We start from the raw sequence: 18,953 nt of genomic DNA on the forward strand, positions 1-18,953 counted from the left end.
TGTGAAAAACCAAATGCTTTAATGAGGCTATCAAGAACAACAGTTCAATTGTTTCATTGGATACATTAATATCTATCCATAATATACAGTGCTATGGACCATACAGAAATGATTGCTGTGTCCAACAGCAGGGGACTATATTATTAACATTACAGTACCAAGCGTCCACAAGAGACAGTCATTTGTCTTTTTTTTTTTTCAAGAAATAGGGTATTTTAATATACTGTTATCAACACCAACTTTTCCCCAGTGCATTTTTAAAAAATATTAATAAGTGCATTCCTTTGTGCTTTAATTTTATATCTCTTAACTTCCTATGTATTTTATTTGTTCTTATTGCTTTATTATTTAAAAACAACCAGAAAGAACTTTGTCATCCTGTGTATGACCAGGTTGGTTGTAAGGGTTTTTGGCAAAGTCAAAAGGTTTGGTATTTCCATGGCCTTACCCGGAGGCAGATGGACAAGTTTGGCATTTTGGTCACTCCATACGGAGGCCAACCCCGAGTCACAAGTGTACTCTCAGGGACGGGGGGAGTGGTGTGGATCATTCTCTCGTGGTCACAAACGACGACCCCAAACCACCGCTTCTTGGCTTAACTAGTCCCTAAAACAAATCCACACTCGATTTGGCAAAAAAGAAATAAATAAAACCACCCCCCGAGGCTGCAGCATTCTCCTGGGCTTCCTCACCCGCCACTCCCAGAAATTGTCTCTTAAGAAGAAGGGGATGGGGAAGCAGGTGGCAGTGAGCTCAGGAGTTGCAAAGTCAGGACAGTGGTACGAGATGCCATGCTTCCTCTAACAGAGCTTTGTGTAAGGTCACTTAGCCCTGGCCATAGTCCCTGGGCCAGGGACTCGTCAACCTCGCTCCGTTTTCAAGAACCCTCACCATCAGCTAAAGAAAACAAGCATCATACCGTCGCGATCTTTGACTTCTGCACCCAGCTCCCCTCCCCCCATATAAATATGAAGAGAAAAATAGACAATGCTATGATTGTATCAGTGAACACTATGGTACAGTTAGCTGTTCATGCAGATTTGCATCACTATTCTAGGAAAAGAGCTATACAATTAAGGGGATTGAAAGAATGGGAATTAATTTTCCCTACCCCCTTTGGTAATAAAGCTATAAAACTGATCGCATCATCAATGTTTCCAAGGGTTCTCATTGCCCGACGTGCATGGGAACTATGCAGTTGATTATTTTCATGGAAGCCATCCATTCATACATCTGACAATCACACCTTCTCTTTGAACCCTCCAATATCCATCCGCCAATTCGTATTTGACATTTAAACTCATTTTCTTAAAAAAAAAAAAAATTCCTCCTGAATAAGGTTTCCTGATGAAAAAAGTTGGCACTCTGTCACTAAAATATATTTAATATGAAAAATACCATCTTGAAACTGTCTCCTATATTACGGTTCAGTCAGTGCTAGTCCAAAAAAGACTACTGCTATATTTAAGGCACTTCATTCTGAATGGATATGCTTTATGCCACTTGCTATTCAATTGTAGGCTGCTACTGAGAAATTCCATTCAACAGCCTGGCTCTTAACACCATATGTCAGCTGTATAAAACACGTAGGCCAGATAGATTACATGTAACACTACTATTATTGCAAAGGACCACACAAGTAGATAATGCACTGAAACTAACTTACAACTTTGCTGCTTGTTGAAACACTGTTACCCAGTAACAGTAATTTGCCAATACAGTTATTTCTCTCCTTCCAAAAATTCAGCAGCTGTTTGCTGAAATAAACCCTAATTTAAATGACCATAATGGGCGTATCAACGCTATGGTGATCATTCTCCAAGAATATTGCTACTTTTATATCACTAAAAATAAATATGTAAGTTTATTTTCTCTAGAAAGCCAGTTTTCGCCTATTAATACTATACCTTAAACGTGTGGAAAAAAACAGTTCCAAGTGAGACGGTAATATACAAATATTCGCAAAGCTCTCTTTAAACACAAGACCTTGCATAAAAGTTTTCTTTCACGTGGGTACAAAGAATGCAGAAAACCACCAGTGAGTTGTAAAAATATTGAAAACTTTCCATTTTAAGATGCATATTCTTACAAATTAATACAAACATATTGAAAAGAACGATGATAATAAAGAATCTGTACAAACCAAATTAACAGTAAAACATAATTTAAAAATAAAAATAGGAAAGCCAATTAGAAATGTGCCCAGTTTGGTTTTCTTTATCAAAAGTGAAATGGGAGAGAGAGAGGAAAAAAATTTTAAAAAGGACAACTTTCAGTGCTCCTCAATATTTTGAGAGGACACTCATTTCCTTTCGAAATAAAATATATCTTATGGAAAACTGAATCACACTAACTGATGAGGAAAACTGTAACAGAGCACAGAGTGAAGGACAGCAAGATTAGGGCCCATGTGTCAGGGCCTTGCTCTCTAACCCTTCAATTTCACTTGCACCTAAGTAAGGGATCAGTTACATTTTCTAACCAGACAATCCTCATGAAATTGGGTGCACTTTTTTTTTTTTTTTTTAAACAGAATATTGTATTGCCTTAAATAGCTTGCAGTAGAAAGACTAAATGCTGTTAGTATGGTACTGGATCTTTAAGGCAGTACCAATGAATCAATACATTTACAAAGTAAAAAAAGGTTAGTGTGGATTTCTTCCTTTCTTTCCTCAATCTCTTTCTCTCTGCATTTTTTTTTAAATTTTTGGTTACTTTACATTCTTTCAATTAAACTTTACATTTAATTTCCAAAGATGTCACAGGCATAAAAGAAAAAAAAAATCTCAAACCAAGTTTCCCCTGAATAAAAACGGACAGAAATTTCTCTGATGCAAAATCCTCTTGCTCAGAAAGCTAAAGTCCGGGGTGAATTCAGTTCGCAGATACTGTACACTCATTGTACAATACTTTGGAGGCATCTGTAGTTGTAAAATAGAATATACAAGTCTGTTTCACAAAATTCTAAAAATAAAATATATCCTGGGCTATTGATAAAGCATGAAAAAAACTTTCATATTAAAGGAAAAATTATCAAGAAACCCCCTTCGGGGAAATTATGAAACCTACGAATCAAGAAAGGAAGCAGTTTCGGAAAGCGCAGGGCAGGGCGGCCCGCTAACAAGCGTGCTCGGCTTCTTCCATGCTCATGCTGCTCCTTCGGCTGCTTGCTTTGGAAGCTCCGGGGGACACTGACGAGAGCAGTGGGTCAGTTATGCCAACGGGAGAAAGAGTGTCATCCATTAGGATGTCTTCCAGTTTGGATCCCATTTTCGTGGGGACGCTATAGGCTTGGTTACCCTCGGTCCCAGCGCCAAGGTTGTTGTTGAAGGTGATGGTGCCGTCTGTGAGATCGAGCGTCGTCGTGCAAGGTAGGTCTGCGTGGTGCTGAAGGAGGTCTTGGTTGCAGTTCTCGAGAGTGGGTTCTTGCTTGATGATCCGATTCACCAGGTCGGGGGAGCAGAGGCCCGTGGATGGAATAAGCGAAAGTCCGTGGGCTCGAGCCTGCATTTCAAGCTCCTAAAATGAAAGCGAAAACCCGATGTTTCAAGAGGATTTTAGGGCAATCCAAGGACTGTATGTGGTACTATAAGGGGGTATATGTGTCGTTATGTACTTGTTCAAACTCACAGGCTATACAACACCGACAGTGAACTCTAAGGTCAAGCAGGGACTTTGGGTGATGGTGTCATGCAGTGTAGGTCCACCAATTGTAGCAAATGTACCACTGTGGTGGGGGGTGTGAGTGGGAGGGGGTGGCTACCTGTGGGAGAGCAAGGAGCATACAGGGAGTCTCTTTACCTTCTCCTCAATCGTGCTGTGAACCTAAAACTTCTCTAAAAGTAAAGTAATAGGGGAGTCTGGGTGGCTCAGTCGGTTAAGCGTCTGCTGAAGCTCAGGTCATGATCTCAGGGTCCTGGGATCGAGTCCTGTGTAGAGCTCTCTGCTCAGTGGGGGTCTGCTTCTCCCTCTCCCTCTGTGCTGTCTCTCGCTCTCAAATAAATAAAATCTTTTTTTTTTTTTAAGTCTTTAAAAAATCTGACAGAGGAAAAACAATCAATTATGAAAATAATTTTTTTGCTCTTTTCAATTAATAAATGCTATTTCTTCCAGTAGAATATAGGAACCACCGGTAGTACATGACATGAGTTTTAAGTGCTACACAGATTTCATTAGGTTTTAATACAGAGACTGTCTCTCCCAGATGTTCATATTCCTGAAGATAAATTTTAAAAACACAGAAATAAAAATAAATATAAAAATAAAATTTCAAAATGTGAGCTGATTAAGAGAAAATGTTTGGTAAATAATATAGTCCTGGGGTCCCTAAACTCTGAACACATATTCAGGGGTGCTGCAGTGAACTCACAGGGCACTGTGACATTTTCAGATAACTGGAGAAATAGCATACTACTCTAAGAACTACCAAACTCAAGAAGCCTCATGGTCTCAGCAGTAAACTGTGCGACATGCTTCTCCATTGCATATCATCGTAAAGCCGGGTCTTTGGTGGTCGCTGTGATAAAAAGTAAGAACTGCATGAAAACCAACACGGGATGAGAAATGAGGACGGCACTGTCCAACTGGATTCTGCGGCTGGAGAGGTTGTGCAGTGTGCAACAGATACACACAGCCCATTAGTAGGTAATACAGTTATTAGAACATCAAATAAAAATGCTGTTTTTCTTTCGGCTTCTATGTTTTGTATTTTCAAATAGCAACTGAGTTGTTAGGACCTAAACATTCATTAAGTTGGTTGGACCTAACAAAGAAATGGTAGGTATTCTTTTGGCCTAGTGCACAGCTAAACAGTTACTAAGATACGAAGGGTATCATGACCTAGTACAGTGGGTGGGAAATGGCAAAACTTGTGGAAGTTGTATACGAGGAACTTAAATTTGAGAAGTGTTGCCTAACTCATCTTACCAGGCCCAAGGGAAGTGTTGTGCTTGGCTGGTTTGTTTTTTTAATTCCAAAAGAAAGTTTTTATAAGAAGGATGAATAATTTCTCTCTATACTTTCTCCACATCCTTCCTATTACGGGCTGAATTGAAAAATTTGTTATGTTCCAAGGTGAGGGGGTATCAAGCCCCGCATCAGGCTCCCAGCTCAACGCCCAGTCTCCTCGAGAGGCTGTCCCTCTGCCTCCCTGCTCCACTGTGCTCACCCTCTCTCTTGCTCTCTCTCCCCCTCTCTTCTTTCTCAATCTTTAAAAAAAAAGAAAAGAAAAGAAAAATTCAAATGCTCAAGTCCTAACCCCCAGCACTTCAGAATGTGTGTTTTGAGATGCTGTTTTTTAAAGAGGCAATTAAATTCAATGAGGTCATTTGGGTGGGCCCTAATCCAACCTCCAATAGGACAGATGTCCTTAGAAGAAGAGATTAACATATGATCTCACCGATCTGTGGAATTTAAGAAACAAGGCAGAGGATCATAGGGGAAGAGAGGGGAAAAAAATGAAACAAGACGAAACCAGAGAGGGAGACAAACGGAAACAAACTGAGGGTTGCTGGAGGGGTGGGGGTGGAGGGATAGGGTAACTGGGTGAGGGACTTTGGGGAGGGCATGTGATGTAATCTGCACTGGGTGTTATGTAAGACAGATGAATCACTGACCTCTACCTCTGAAACCAATCAGACATTATATGTTAATTAACTGAATTTAAATTTTAAAAAAAGAAGAAGAAGAGATTAGGACACACGGACACACCTAGGTTAAGACCCTGGAAAGCCTTTCCTGGAAAACCAAAAGGCAGCCTCCCAGAGAAGTACAGAAAAACTAATTCTGCCCACACCCTGACCTTGGGCTTCAGCCTTCAGAACTGCGAGGAGGAGGAGATGCACGTCCCCACCTGACCTGCCCCCACCTGACCTGCGGTGTTTGTTAGAGTGGTCTGAGCGGACTAATGCACTTTCCAAGTGTCACAGCCTCTCCAGGTTTCTCTTTGCAAAATGCCTTCCAAGCAAGCTCTTTGCACTCTCCCTGAGTATCCCTGGACCCTCCTAAAATGAACCCAAATGACTCTCGATGAGTGTTCTTTCTATGCTTGTCGTACTCTAATATAATAACAACAGAATATAAATGTGAAGTCATTTTGCCACACGAAGGAGGGACAAGCAGCCTCCAGCATGATCCAGCCGCTCAACCTTTGCCCACAAGCCTAGAAACGCACTTTCCTGAAAAGTCACGTCCACTGTGTAGTCCAGATTGTTCTCTGGATACCGGACACATAACAGATGGGAGCCCGAGATGTCACAAAAGTACGTTCATGTTCCTTTACTCGATCTCCAGCAACACAAGTCTCTTTGGGCGTCATTTTAAAGCCTTGGGCTGTTTAATAAAATTACGGTTCCAAAGATATTAAGGCTTCATGCTCTTTCTTCTGTGAAAATTTCTGCATGCATCACTTGGAGTGAAAATGAAAGGGAGCCCTTAGGCCCAAGCTTAAAACATGCACTATTGTAAATCTACACCAACATGCTAATACGAACAGCTCCCCCACATGTGTAGTTTGTTTTAAAAAGAAAAAAAAAAGTTGGATGAAAAGAGGCAAACATCTCACTCTGATCTCTTGTTGTTTAATTAAAAATGTTTATCAGCTGATTAAAGCATTACTTAGATTTCTAAACAATGTGCTAAGTCTCATCTGGAGAACTCAGGCTCATTTCATGGTGGGGCCTCCCTAATTAATAATGTTTTCCGTGATATGCGTTAAGTTCTACAGGCTGTCTCATGCTGTCACCGGAAGAAACCTATGATGCTGTCACCGTGGCATTTCCAATCCACATTTTTCACAATATTCATATTCCACACGAAGAGACGAGTTTGGATGCTGAAAACAAAACCTAGTTCTCTTTCAAAATAATTCCTATGTTTTAACATTTGTATAAGGAAATAACACATCAGTATACACTGCTTTTATAAAAGGGTATGTTAAGTTCAAGAGAAATGGACCTATGGCTACTTATGATCATACAAACATAAAACAAACAAAAAAAAGGATTTTCAAATGACATGCAACCTCTGCTTCACTGTGGACATTCTAAGATGCACCCCCTAGAGGAGAATGGTCTTCTGCCTCCCTGCTGAAGATCACTGTCATGTCATGAGAGAAGTGATATTGGGAAATGTCAACCATGTTCTGGGGCATTCAAAAGGTCGGAGACCATTACCATAAATGAATTACTCTGTTAAAGAGGTTGGGTGTCCAGGATTCACACCACCAGATGGAACACACTTCTGTCTGAAGGGTCAGGCTCTGCTGAAACCTGAAAATATGGTAAAAGGCGGTTCCATCTACTCAAGAAGAAGGTACTCTGTTGTCTCTTACCAGTGGACTATGCTCAAGGTCAGCAAGTAAATGAAAATTACTCTTGCCAACTCCTTTGGTCATGAACAGGGAGTCCATTTTTCTTTGTCTTCTTGGTTATGCCCTTACCCTCGGCATGAGAGCCCGAGTGCCTAAGAGGAGAACCATGAGCTCATACTACAGAAGAACTGCCCCATTTCACACTTCATACTACCATGTTTACTCAGTACACAGAATGACAGATGAATTCCACATAACAAAATTAGTATCTCTCCCTCCAAGAATAAGTAGCGTGAGTTAAAGATACAATAATTTCACTGTCTGCAACGACTTCTAAAATTTTTATCTTGGTAAGATCTTCTGGATATCTCCGAGTTCCTTACAAACATAGGCTTTGACCATTGGCTACATAGCCCCACCGAATACTGAGGCATCTTGGTATTTAACACCTTCAATTCTTATTATTTGAAATAATTTTTGCTATTGACTGAATGTTTGTGTCTCGCCCCACCCCAAAATTCCTATGTTGGACTCTAATCCTCAAGGTGATGAATTTGGAGGTAGGACTTTGGGCAGTAATTAAGGTGTGAGAGTCCTCATGAATGGGAGTCATGCCCTTATTAAAAAGAACACCAGAAAGCGCTCTCCCCCTGTTATCATGTGAAGACCCAGGGACACCGCCTCTGTCTATGAAACAGGAAGCAGGCTCTTACCACACACTGAATCTACCTGCACCCTGAACTTGGACTTCCTAGGCTAAGGAACTTTGAGAAATAATGTTTGTTGTGTAGGCTACCCAGTCTGTGGTATTTTGTTACCGCAGTCCAAATGCACTAAGCCAGTTAGGTTCTATAAAGTGGCTCTGAACCTTGAATTAGTATGTACCAAACGATTGCTTCTAAAAGAAATACAGAGTTAGGTTTCTATGAGTATCTTAGTCACATTTTCATTAATGAGTCAACATGTAACCTTGTTTTATGTTTAAAGACACCTTAATACCCAATGTTGATTTATTAATATGGAAATCACAGCCAAGAGCACTGGAACTTACCTACAAAGGAAACTTATCTCCAGAAGACACCTCCCAGCCTTTTTATGCTTAGGAACACCAGATGACTTCAGTAATACTCTTAGGAGCCATTTTAAACAGCAAAATTCACCCATAAAACCCACAGAAATGTGAAAAGCCTGGGACTAAGGACCATGAAAAGGATGCTTATGGTGTGAGCTAAAACAAGACAGTAGGTCATTGCCTTGTTCAACCTTAACTCAGATTAGCCACTCTGCCCATGTCCACGAATGACCATAAGAACACCACGAATGTTGATCTTGGGCTTACGGTAAATTTTTATGAGTGGCAAATTCACAAAGAGGCAATCCATAAATAACGAGTAGCTACTGTATTAGGATCATGTAAATCAAGTCCCCCATGGCTCATTATATCCCCTTTCCTCCCCCCTCCAAGTCAGGGATGTATCGCAAACCCGTCACGACATGTACCCATACCTGTATTCTGAGCAACAAATGCCGGTTGGCGTGCTCCAGCTTCTTCTGTCGGTTTTCAAGTTCTTTTGCGCGCTGCTGTTCTCGCTGCAACTTTCGGATATAGTCCACAGATGCTTTTAAGATGGTTCCCTTGTTCCAGCGCATGTCTCTGTAACGAAGAGGAAGAAAACAACCTTTTTCGGGATTCAAGGCACAATGAAAATTCATCATTCCGGGCATTCAATGTCTAAAGATACCATAACGATGACACGAGATGACAGGTACCATTCACTGAGTGCTTGTCCTGTACTGGACACTGTCTGCCCACCTCTTAGACATTATCCTACTTAACCCAGACAAGCACGTTGGAAGGGAGGGGCGTGGTGCACGGGCTGAAACAGACACTGTTTGGAGGAGTATGCCCTTGTTACAGAGCCACGACAAGGTGGGGTCAGGACTTAAATTTAGTTCTGTTGATTACAAAATCGATATTCTTAAAAACCATATTAAAGAGTTACAGGTTTCTAGGACTATCAAAGTTAACTCATTCAGGCAGGCAGAATAAGCTACAGTTAAGAAAAAAAAATTCCGTGAGATCCTACTACTTGACCATGTGAAGCATAAAAGTGGTATCCTTGGATTTTCTCATGAATATTCCCGGCCAAGTTCTCTAAGCTCTCCCCGTCTCCTCATCTATAAAATGGTAATACTACACATGTATGAACAGCCTCGCATGTACATTACTGAACTCTAAGGAGGCCTCTTAGATGAATGTGCTATGAAAAGTCTAGAAGGCAAATCAAGTAACAGCAGACACTGTGTTAAAGGTTCAACAGAATAATTACAATGGCTATCTTTAAACAATATTTACTATGTGCCAGGTATCTTTTAAGGTTTTTTAGAGCTCATTTGATCATATCATAACCATCTCAGTGGCTAGGCACTAATATTGTCTCCATTTTGTAGGGTAGGAAACAAAGGCACAGAGAGGTGAAGTAATTTACCCAAGGTCACACAGCTAGGAAGTGGCAAAGCCAGAAGCCTAAAGGATCTGGCTCCAGACTCCAGGCACTGAACCATTCTGTCATTCTTCTTATGTGACTGAGTCCTCAAAAGAACCAGACTAGGAAGGAATATTCTGAACACCCTTGCCTTTTTTAAACAGATGAGGAAAATCAACTGTCTTCCCCAAGATCACACATCTAGTAAGGGACTCTTCTGGATTTCAAATCCAGGCAGCGTGGGCTTGGTGCCTTTCAGTTTTTCATGACTGTAACTGTAATGTACTCATGTATCTGAGGAAATTAAGAACACCATTAAAATGTAGGTAAAAGTGAGCTGAAAAATGTAGAGCACTCCAAAAAAAATAATTAAGAATGAAATTATAATTACCTAAGTAGTATTTCTGGGGCACATTAAATTAACCTAAGCTCTTTCATTGACAGTGTTCATGATGACAATGACAAGGACAATGAAAAAATAAACAAAAACAACTTCACGGATGAAAACTCTTCTACCCCACAACCTATGGCTGCTGGAGGAAGATCGGAAGTATCAGCGGGGATGTGTGAATGGAGGGTCATTAAAACAAGTCACCAAGTAATTGATCCTCCTATGGATTAGATGAAGAACAAAACAGAAGTCCTCCCCTGAGAGGCAGACTTACAGACCTCAGAGAATTCCCGGGGGTCGATCCCTGGGGTCTGAGCACTGAAGATGGCTACCCAGGGAGGTGTCCTGAGATACGGGGAGCACGGAGCTGACTTGTTTAATGTTCAGGGCTGAGATCAGAGTAACAGACCCTTTAGAAGCCAGAGAGAAATGTAACCATAATGAAAGATGCCTTAACTAGGCCAGTGAAGTTGAAAAACCTGTACTGACCCATGACACATGTATGCAGTTACTCAGTTTCTAAGAAGTGACTGTTCCAACCAATTATCTTACTAGGTTTTGCCTCCTTGTGAGACCCAATCAATCAATTATGCTTTTAGGCTTAAAGGAAGGGTATTCAAACTCTTTTTTTCCTCGTAATTAGAGAACCACCCTTTTTTTCACACAGAAGTATTAAAAGATCCCCAATATAGAAATCAACAATAGGAGATCTGCTATGGGGGAGGAGAGCATATGGGGCAAGACACTGGTCAGCAGGACTATGTTCCTAGAGCAGCCCCAGAACCTGTTCCAGAAACTGGTATGGAAAACCCCCATTAGAGATTATAGTCCATTTATCTTAAAACAATGCCTACAATTAAAGATCATTATCAGTTCAGATTATAAACACGTAAGTATTCTAATACAATAGAGAAAGAAGATATGCAAATAGAGGCTTTCACTGCAGCCCCATAATTTCATAATACGTTGCTAAAGAGATTCACATGCTACAGTTTAAAAGAATATGCTAAAAAGTGAAAGCTGATAAAGAACAGGAAAATGGGAATTCAATTTCAACTATCATGCAAGACTGACTATAGGAAATGAAGGTCACAGCCCCTTAGTAGGATAAATTTGTGCTGCAGAACTGAGAATCTGAATGTTTTGAGTTTCAAAATGGCTTTCCTTGAAACCTGGGAAAGCAAAATGTTGATGATGGAAATTGTGCTTGAACATCCATCAAGACCACCTTACAATGGGCAATGATTTTATTTTATTTTGTCACAAATTCCCTGACAATAATGTGAATAGCAAATTTAACAAGGCTTGCATGAATAATGCTTGATTTCATCTTTACATTTTATTAGGTAGCCAAAAGGTCATATTCAAAGGCTAATTTCATCGGATGCCTGTGGGAGCCATTAAAATGTATACACTCTAGCCCCTTACTTCAAATGGGCCACTTTCTAATGGATAAAAATTGTGTATTTGTTGTCCTACTTGCTGACGTTGCTGGTAGGGAAATTATCTTTACAACTGTTATCTGTCTGAACAGGGGTGGGAGGTGAGCAGAGACTGGAAGCTGAAACCCAAATTAGCTGACGTGTACTTAAAAGAGGATGAAAATTACTTTTTTCCAGGTTGGTAAAACACAGCGAAGGCATGCAAGTTTTCAAAAAAAAAATTTTTTTTGACCTTTTATCTGTTGACTATTGTTAAACTTGAAGTCTCTAATACCAGCTCTCAGGGCCCATCGGTACTGTATGAGTTGCACACAAGTAGCCAGCAAATGCAGTCTAAACCACTACTGAAATCTCTGTCCTGCATGAACGGTGAAGAGAATTTTTCTAGCAGCTTGGGGATCATTTCCCAAAAAGTCTCAGACTTCAGAAAGCTACCTCCTTATATCCCAAGCTCAGAGCTCATGTCCAGTAACCTTTGAATGCAATTCAGTTGATTTCTCTCAAAATTTTAGTCTGATGAGACTAACCAAAAGAAAGATATGGGAAATATACCAGCCATGGAACCAAAGGCAGAGGGGGTATTTCTTGACTCTAGTTTCTGTAGCTGTGCACTTTTTGCAACATATGAATAAACATTAAGGTACCAAAAAATATATGATGCAGATTAACATGGAATTGTACTCACGGATCATTTGACTTGGGAATCAAAGTACCTAGTTCTTTAATGCGGTCATTTATGTTAAATCGTCTTCTTCGTTCAACTTCAAGAAAAGAGCACAGGAAGGGATGATTAGTAACAGGGCCACATACACATTTAGTAGATCTTGCTAAAGCCATGTGTGCCTTAACTGTGCCGGCCCAAGGCCATATAACCCGAATCGGTATCTCCCCGTTGTTGTCATGTTTTCGGTACTGAGGTTAAAGCACTTCCAAAAAATAGGCTACCTTTGCATAGAACATTATCATTTACAAAGTCCCGAGACTGTAATTTCTCACTTGATCCTGTAACACCACTGAAATTAGAGTTAGTATTCTCAATTATAAATGTCAATACTGCCTGGGGGATATTAGGGACTTGACAAGGACACCTAGCAGTTAAGTGGAAACAGCCAGGACTCAACCCTGAGTATTCTGATTAGGGGGCAGCAAATTTTTACGGGGCCAAATAATGAGTTACTTTTGGCATTGAGGGCCAAATGGCAAAATTGAGGATATTATGTAGATACCTAAAGAATGGAAGAGAAAATACATTTCCATAGACTTTTTTTTTTCTTTACTGACAAAATTCAAAATGTGGTAATATTAACTGGATACAATTTTTTGGGGGGGGGCATGCAAGTCTACCAACAAGAAGCCCAGGGAGCCAGAATTTAGATTTTATATAATTTCTACTTATCGCAGAATATTCTTCTCATGGCTTTTTTTTTTTTTTAAGCTATTTAAAAATGTAGAAAACATTCTTAGCCTCTAGGCTGTACAAAATTCCCTGCTCTGGGCCCAGTGTTGCCCAACAGAAATACAATGCAAGTATTGTATTTCCGTAATTTTCAATTTTCTAGTAGTCACACTGAAAAAGTAAAAAGAAAGAGGTAACACTAATTTGAGTATTTCTGTAAACCCAACAGAGCCAGAATACCATCACTTCAACCTGTAATCTATGTAAATAGTAATAAATTAAATACCGAACATTCTTTTCTTGGCACTACATTTTTGAATCCAGTGTCTTTCTTATACTTCCCGGTGCATCACATTCGAACTGGCCCCATTTCCTGTGGTCAACAGGCAGCTGTGTTGAGTGGCGACAGGATTGAGTAACACAAGCTTAAGAGTCAAGCCCAGTTCGTTTCACTACGCTCTGTGTCCTGGTGGCATCCCTGTTTTATCAGTTCAGTTGCATCGTTAGCTAAATTATCATCTTCTCAGGGGAAGGTGAAACAGTAAAGCATATGCGTTAATAAATGTGTCTAATTTACCTACTCTGGCAAATAAATTCCAAATAACTTAAGGTCTAACAAATTGGAATAAATATGTTAATATTTCACTTTCAAACAGTATGTCCAGATACATATTTATATTTGACCATCTAGCATTCCATACACTTAGGTAAATAATATTACATGTTACTTTCCCAATATTGTTTTTTTTTTTTCCTTAGCTGAGTCATCACTTCTAGGATTCAATCAGTTACTTAAAGTACTGCCTTATCATTAAGCTTTTATAAAATGGAAATAGTGATACTCAATGGTTCTAAAGAAGGAACTTTTAGACCTCTGCTCTTCTGACTAAGCTCCTCCAAAACTCTGATGCATGACATGTCTTCTTACTTTTCTAGGCATATAATAATCATAAAGATTCAAACAGCACTGAAATACATAAGTAAAAGTGCCTTATGATCCAGATATGACCACTGTTAAGCTGCTTATAGATCCTTTAGGATGATTTTTTATTCTCCAAACATGCTGTGTACGGGACCCTTTTTGATCTACACTCGCTTAGTGGTGACCTCATTTAGTCTCATGGTTTCCAACACCACATATACGCTGATGACCTCCCAAGTTGTCTTTCCAGCTCAGACATGTCTCAAAACCCTAGACTCATATGTCTGACTACTAGATGTTTCCACAGGGATGTCTAATAAGCAGCCACAATACACCACATACAAGCTCCTGGTCTTCCAAACTCAAATAACTCTACCTACAGACTTGTCCACCTCATTTAATGTAACTCCCTCCTTCAGTTACTTAAGCCAGAATGTTGGAATCAATTCTGCACCTCTCTTCCTCTCATATCCCGTATCTGATCCATCATCAAAGTCTGTTGGCTCTACTTTCAAAATATTTCTAGAATCTGTGCACTTCCAACGTCCACTCTACCTGAGAGAAGCCACCATCCTCTTTGCCTGGATGACTGCAATGCTCCTAACGGCTATCTCTGTGCCACCCATGCCCACCGCTTCTTACCCACTTTGATCTATTTAGATTCTGTCGAAACACAACTCAGAGCATCCAAGCCCTTGCTGAAAACCCGCCAATCATTTCCCACCTCCCCTAGAACAAAAGCCAAGTCCTACATGGATCTGGTTGGCTTCCATCCCTCTGACCTCATGTTCTCTTCCTCTGCCTCTCTGACCACACCTTCTGTCATGACCTGTGTCCCACCTTCCTTCAGTCCCATGGGCTGCTTGCGAGTTCAACCACTTTAGGACTCTCCACTTTAGGACTTCATACTGCTCTTCACCCTGTCTAGAACACTCTTCCCCCAGATATCTGAATGGCTCTGCCCTCCTGTCCCTCAGGTAGTGACTCAAATTTACCTACAAGCCTCCCTGACAGCCCTATTTAAAACTGAACCACCACCTTGTCCCATGCTCATCCTGACACTCTGTCCCATTGCCTGCACTTTGTCTCCTCACAGAACCTTCTACCATTTATGTGAATATACACATATAAAAATGCATATTTATTCATTGATGCATTCCAAGTACCCATATGAATCTGGCACCCAGTAGGCCTTCAGTAACTAAGTATTAAACAAAGAATGATATGCTTAAAGTAGGATTACAGTAAAAATGAATAGTATATTGTTGACATCATGTAACATTTAGATATACTACACTTCATTGAATGCAGTGCCTTCCCTCCCCAGTTATTTTTTATTATAACTTGTAAAATGTTCGAAAACACATAATAGTGCATAAAGAAAAAAGTAAAAGCCAACTTTTTATACCATGCAACACCTATATGCCTGAAGAAATTATCAATGATAAAGGTAAACTCCTAAATCTTCTTCCAGCACACACACACACACACACACACACACACACACACACACCCCTTTATACACTGTGATCTTTTTATATAATGAGATACTACACATATTATTCTGCCATCTGGCTCTTCTCACTCAGTCATATATTGTGGACATCCATGTAAATCAGGTAAAACAGACCAACTCCCTTCTTTTTAATAGCCACTGAGTATCCTGTATACAGACATCCCATAATATACTTACGAATACTCTAGTGATGGATACTTAGACTACTTTCAATTCCTCTCTTCCTGTCAACGGTATGATGATCATTTTGGCCGGCACTCTCATGTACATTTTATTACTGTTACAATTCTTGCTCTATACTGGTAACACCACCTTACTATATTTTTTTGCTCATCTATTCTGTCTGTCCTTGACTCAAATGGAAGCTCATAAGAGTGGGAAGCCTGTCTGTCTGGTTCACTTCTGTAGAAAAATGCCTCGTATGATATGGGAGGCTCAATAAATAGTTACAAGTAAATAAGCGAATATATTATTGTGCATGTTTTGGCAGCTACTTTCACAAGGTTAGTTTCTAGGAGAGGAAAAGTTATGCCAATGGACAATCTAACCTTGAGTGTTCATTTCTAATGGTTAGATGAGATTTTAAAAGGTTTTTTATAGCCCTCAGAATGTGACCTGATCAGGTGTATACTTTACTGACAACCCTAAACTTGAGAGTTCAGGAGCCTAAGTAAAGGCAATGTTTTTGACAAGATACAACTTAGTTTCCCATATTTCAGTCAGGAGAAGTTTTGGATAATGCTTAATGATCTTAATTCTAAGTTATCTGAAAAGAAGAAATACATTCATTTGAGTCCAATTCCTTGGAAGCTGGAGGAGACCTTAGAAATATTAGTGCGAATCTTTTGGTGGAAAGGAGCAAAGCTTCTTGTACCTGATATAGGAACTGAGAAAGGCAGAATCTATTAAAAGAAAGAACTCAGCCCCCTCTGGGACCGAGCAATTCCGTTTCTCAGTACCTAACCTGGAGAAACAAACTCCCCTGTACACAGAGAGGCATTACGCAAATGTTCACTGTGGCTCTATTTGTAGCTGGGAGAAACTGGAAGCAGTATCAACACTTGGTAGTAGTAGGATTACTGAATGTCACACAGTTACACTGTGGAATAGTATGCAACAGTTGTTAAAAAGGACACAGATAGAGACTAGTAACAGCAAAAGTTCTTCAGGATGGACTGCTGAGTAAGAAAGTCAACAGCAACAAATATGGCTAACATGACACTGGTTGTGTTACAAAAGACACCAAAAAACACTATTTATTCACTGTGTGCATATGTATGTGTGTGTCTTCTTATATACACGGGCAGAGGCTGGGAAGGCCAAGAGCAAACTGAAAACAACAACAATGGTAACAACGAGGATGATGGCTCCAGGGGCCAGAGGAGAACTCTAGTTTTATTCTATCATTTTAAATTCTGGCTCATTCTATCGTTTTTATGAGGACAAAGTATTTATATGTAACCTACATTCTTAAAACCCAATTTAGGAAGAAGAGGACAGGAGGCCGTGAGAGGAAAAATTCACACACTCGCCAATGACTTCCCACCACCAAACCCAATCTTTTTTTTTTTTTTAAACTGTGTAGCCTCTTTTACTTTTGTTTATGAAACAAAAATCTTAAGTTCTCACAGGAAAAAACTTAAGGATTTGATTGAGGAAATTAAAGACATAAAAAATAATTTTAAATATTGGAAGATTTTCTTTAAGTCACAGTTTAAGTCAGAAATTGGGGAGGGTACCTCATTCACAGACTCCCTTCCGTTTTTCTTTTTTTCCTTTCAAATCTCACTGGAGAAGGTGATCCCATAATCCCCTTTTGTTAATAAGTTCCAGTGTGAGCAACACTTATAATTGGGTAGTTGGGGATCAAGTGTCCCTCTCACCAAACACACACACCAAAACTATTACTATAGATAAGTAAACACTCTTCAGAATACTGGGGAAAATTTCAATTTGATGAGAGATAAAATACAGGAAAACCTTAGTTTCTCTGAAAAACATTTTTTCTTCCTTAAATGTACCTTTAACAGCTATGCATATCAATTTCCTCCCACAAGATTTCAAACAATTTTGATATAAGGGGGAACATCCACTTCAATATCAAACATCATGAACATAAAACCAACTTACTCAAATTGTGATTGTCCTTTTTTTGCCTCTCTTTAGCCAACGCTCTCGCTTCAGATTCTGTGGGAAAAATACACGCTGTGCACGTGAATGAAGTAATTAGAAATGGGAACTGTTTAAGGCACGCAATGACGTATACTACAAAACATCTCATTTTCTAGTTAGATATGGAAACTTACCTGACCACACTCTAATAATAAAAAAAATAGGGTTTTTAAAATCATGATTCTTCAAAAGCTTGTATTTTTTCAAAAGCACTATATATCAAATAAATGCAAAGCCATGGCTTCTATAAAATGGTACAAGACCAGTAGCAAAGGTGTCTAACATACTATGAACATACAAGAAGAAAAGTAACTAGAAAACTATGGAAATTTGCTGTTGATATTCTGTTATTAAGAGTTGAATTTTCTTTTCTTTTTTTAAAGATTTATTTATTTATTTCAGAAAGAAAGAGAGAGCATGAGCGGGAGGGGCAGATGGTGAGGGAGAATCTCAAGCAGATTGCATGCTGAGTGCAGAGCCCCATGTGGGGCTTGATCCCACAACCCTGAGATCATGACCTGAGTGGAAACCAGGAGTTGGATGCTTAAGCACTCTGAGCCACCCGATGCCCAGGGATTCAAATTTTCTTTTCATGCAACAGAACTTTTCGTTATTTCTTCCATGCCTTTGTAACACACTGACATGAAAACTGAGGAGAGAAGCTATCATGTCAGATCTCTGACGGTAGAAATGGACTCTTTTTTGTGGGAGGGAGCTTGGAGCTAGGTTCCAACAGAACTTGCTAGAATGAAACGATGACCCTGAGGAACTCAGACCCTACTAGCCTGAGTTCCTAAAAACAAAAATAGGAATAGGGTACAGAGGTGTTTGGTGGCAACTCCATTTTAAAAGATACATTTGCAGTGCAACTTCTGTGAGATCTCTGTGGCGGGATGACTTTGCACCTTACAGAAGGCAAAACAAAACAAAAGGACACTTGTTTGATTAATCCTGGCATTCTGGGACCTCTGTTACTTTCTTTTCACAAGTGACACCTGAAACATTAACACTACCATCATTCAGAATTGTACCCAAAATTAGAAATCTTTTTAGCATAACTCATAGCCACTGAAGCTTATATATGTATATATATTTATTGTATGTGTATTATGTATACCTATATACACATAAATAATTCAGAGCCTGAATTATTTCAATTGGGATGATCAGTCCAAACCATTTTCTATTTTTTTTCATCACATGAGCATTATAGTCAGCTTTTAATTATATACCCTCCCCTTCAGTATTTTAGGTTTTTTTTTCCCTCTTCTTTTCTTTTTTTCTTCAGTTTGCCAGCCCTACAACCACGGTTTTCTGCC

The 18,953-nt window shown here is 39.6% G+C and overlaps 1 protein-coding gene across 11 annotated transcripts in view; it reads right to left on the reverse strand.

Annotated features, from left to right (window-relative positions):
* MITF (melanocyte inducing transcription factor) overlaps positions 1-18,953 on the reverse strand; it is a 218,820-nt gene continuing 199,867 nt past the window's right edge. For 7 of the 11 annotated variants that reach the window (XM_047746951.1, XM_047746950.1, XM_047746975.1 and 4 more), the window contains 4 exons: positions 17,593-17,667; positions 12,314-12,389; positions 8,816-8,963; positions 1-3,519 (listed from right to left, as the gene is read on the reverse strand). In XM_047746951.1, the coding sequence (XP_047602907.1) occupies positions 3,118-3,519; positions 8,816-8,963; positions 12,314-12,389; positions 17,593-17,667 (701 nt within the window). In that variant the 3' untranslated portion in view covers positions 1-3,117. The remainder of the gene's footprint in view (positions 3,520-8,815; positions 8,964-12,313; positions 12,390-17,592; positions 17,668-18,953) is intronic. The other 4 variants (XM_047746960.1, XM_047746956.1, XM_047746970.1 and 1 more) reach the window with 1 other exon arrangement.

The sequence above is a fragment of the Lutra lutra genome, chromosome 1 (assembly GCF_902655055.1).
Source record: "Lutra lutra chromosome 1, mLutLut1.2, whole genome shotgun sequence".
Taxonomy (NCBI): Eukaryota; Metazoa; Chordata; class Mammalia; order Carnivora; family Mustelidae; genus Lutra; species Lutra lutra.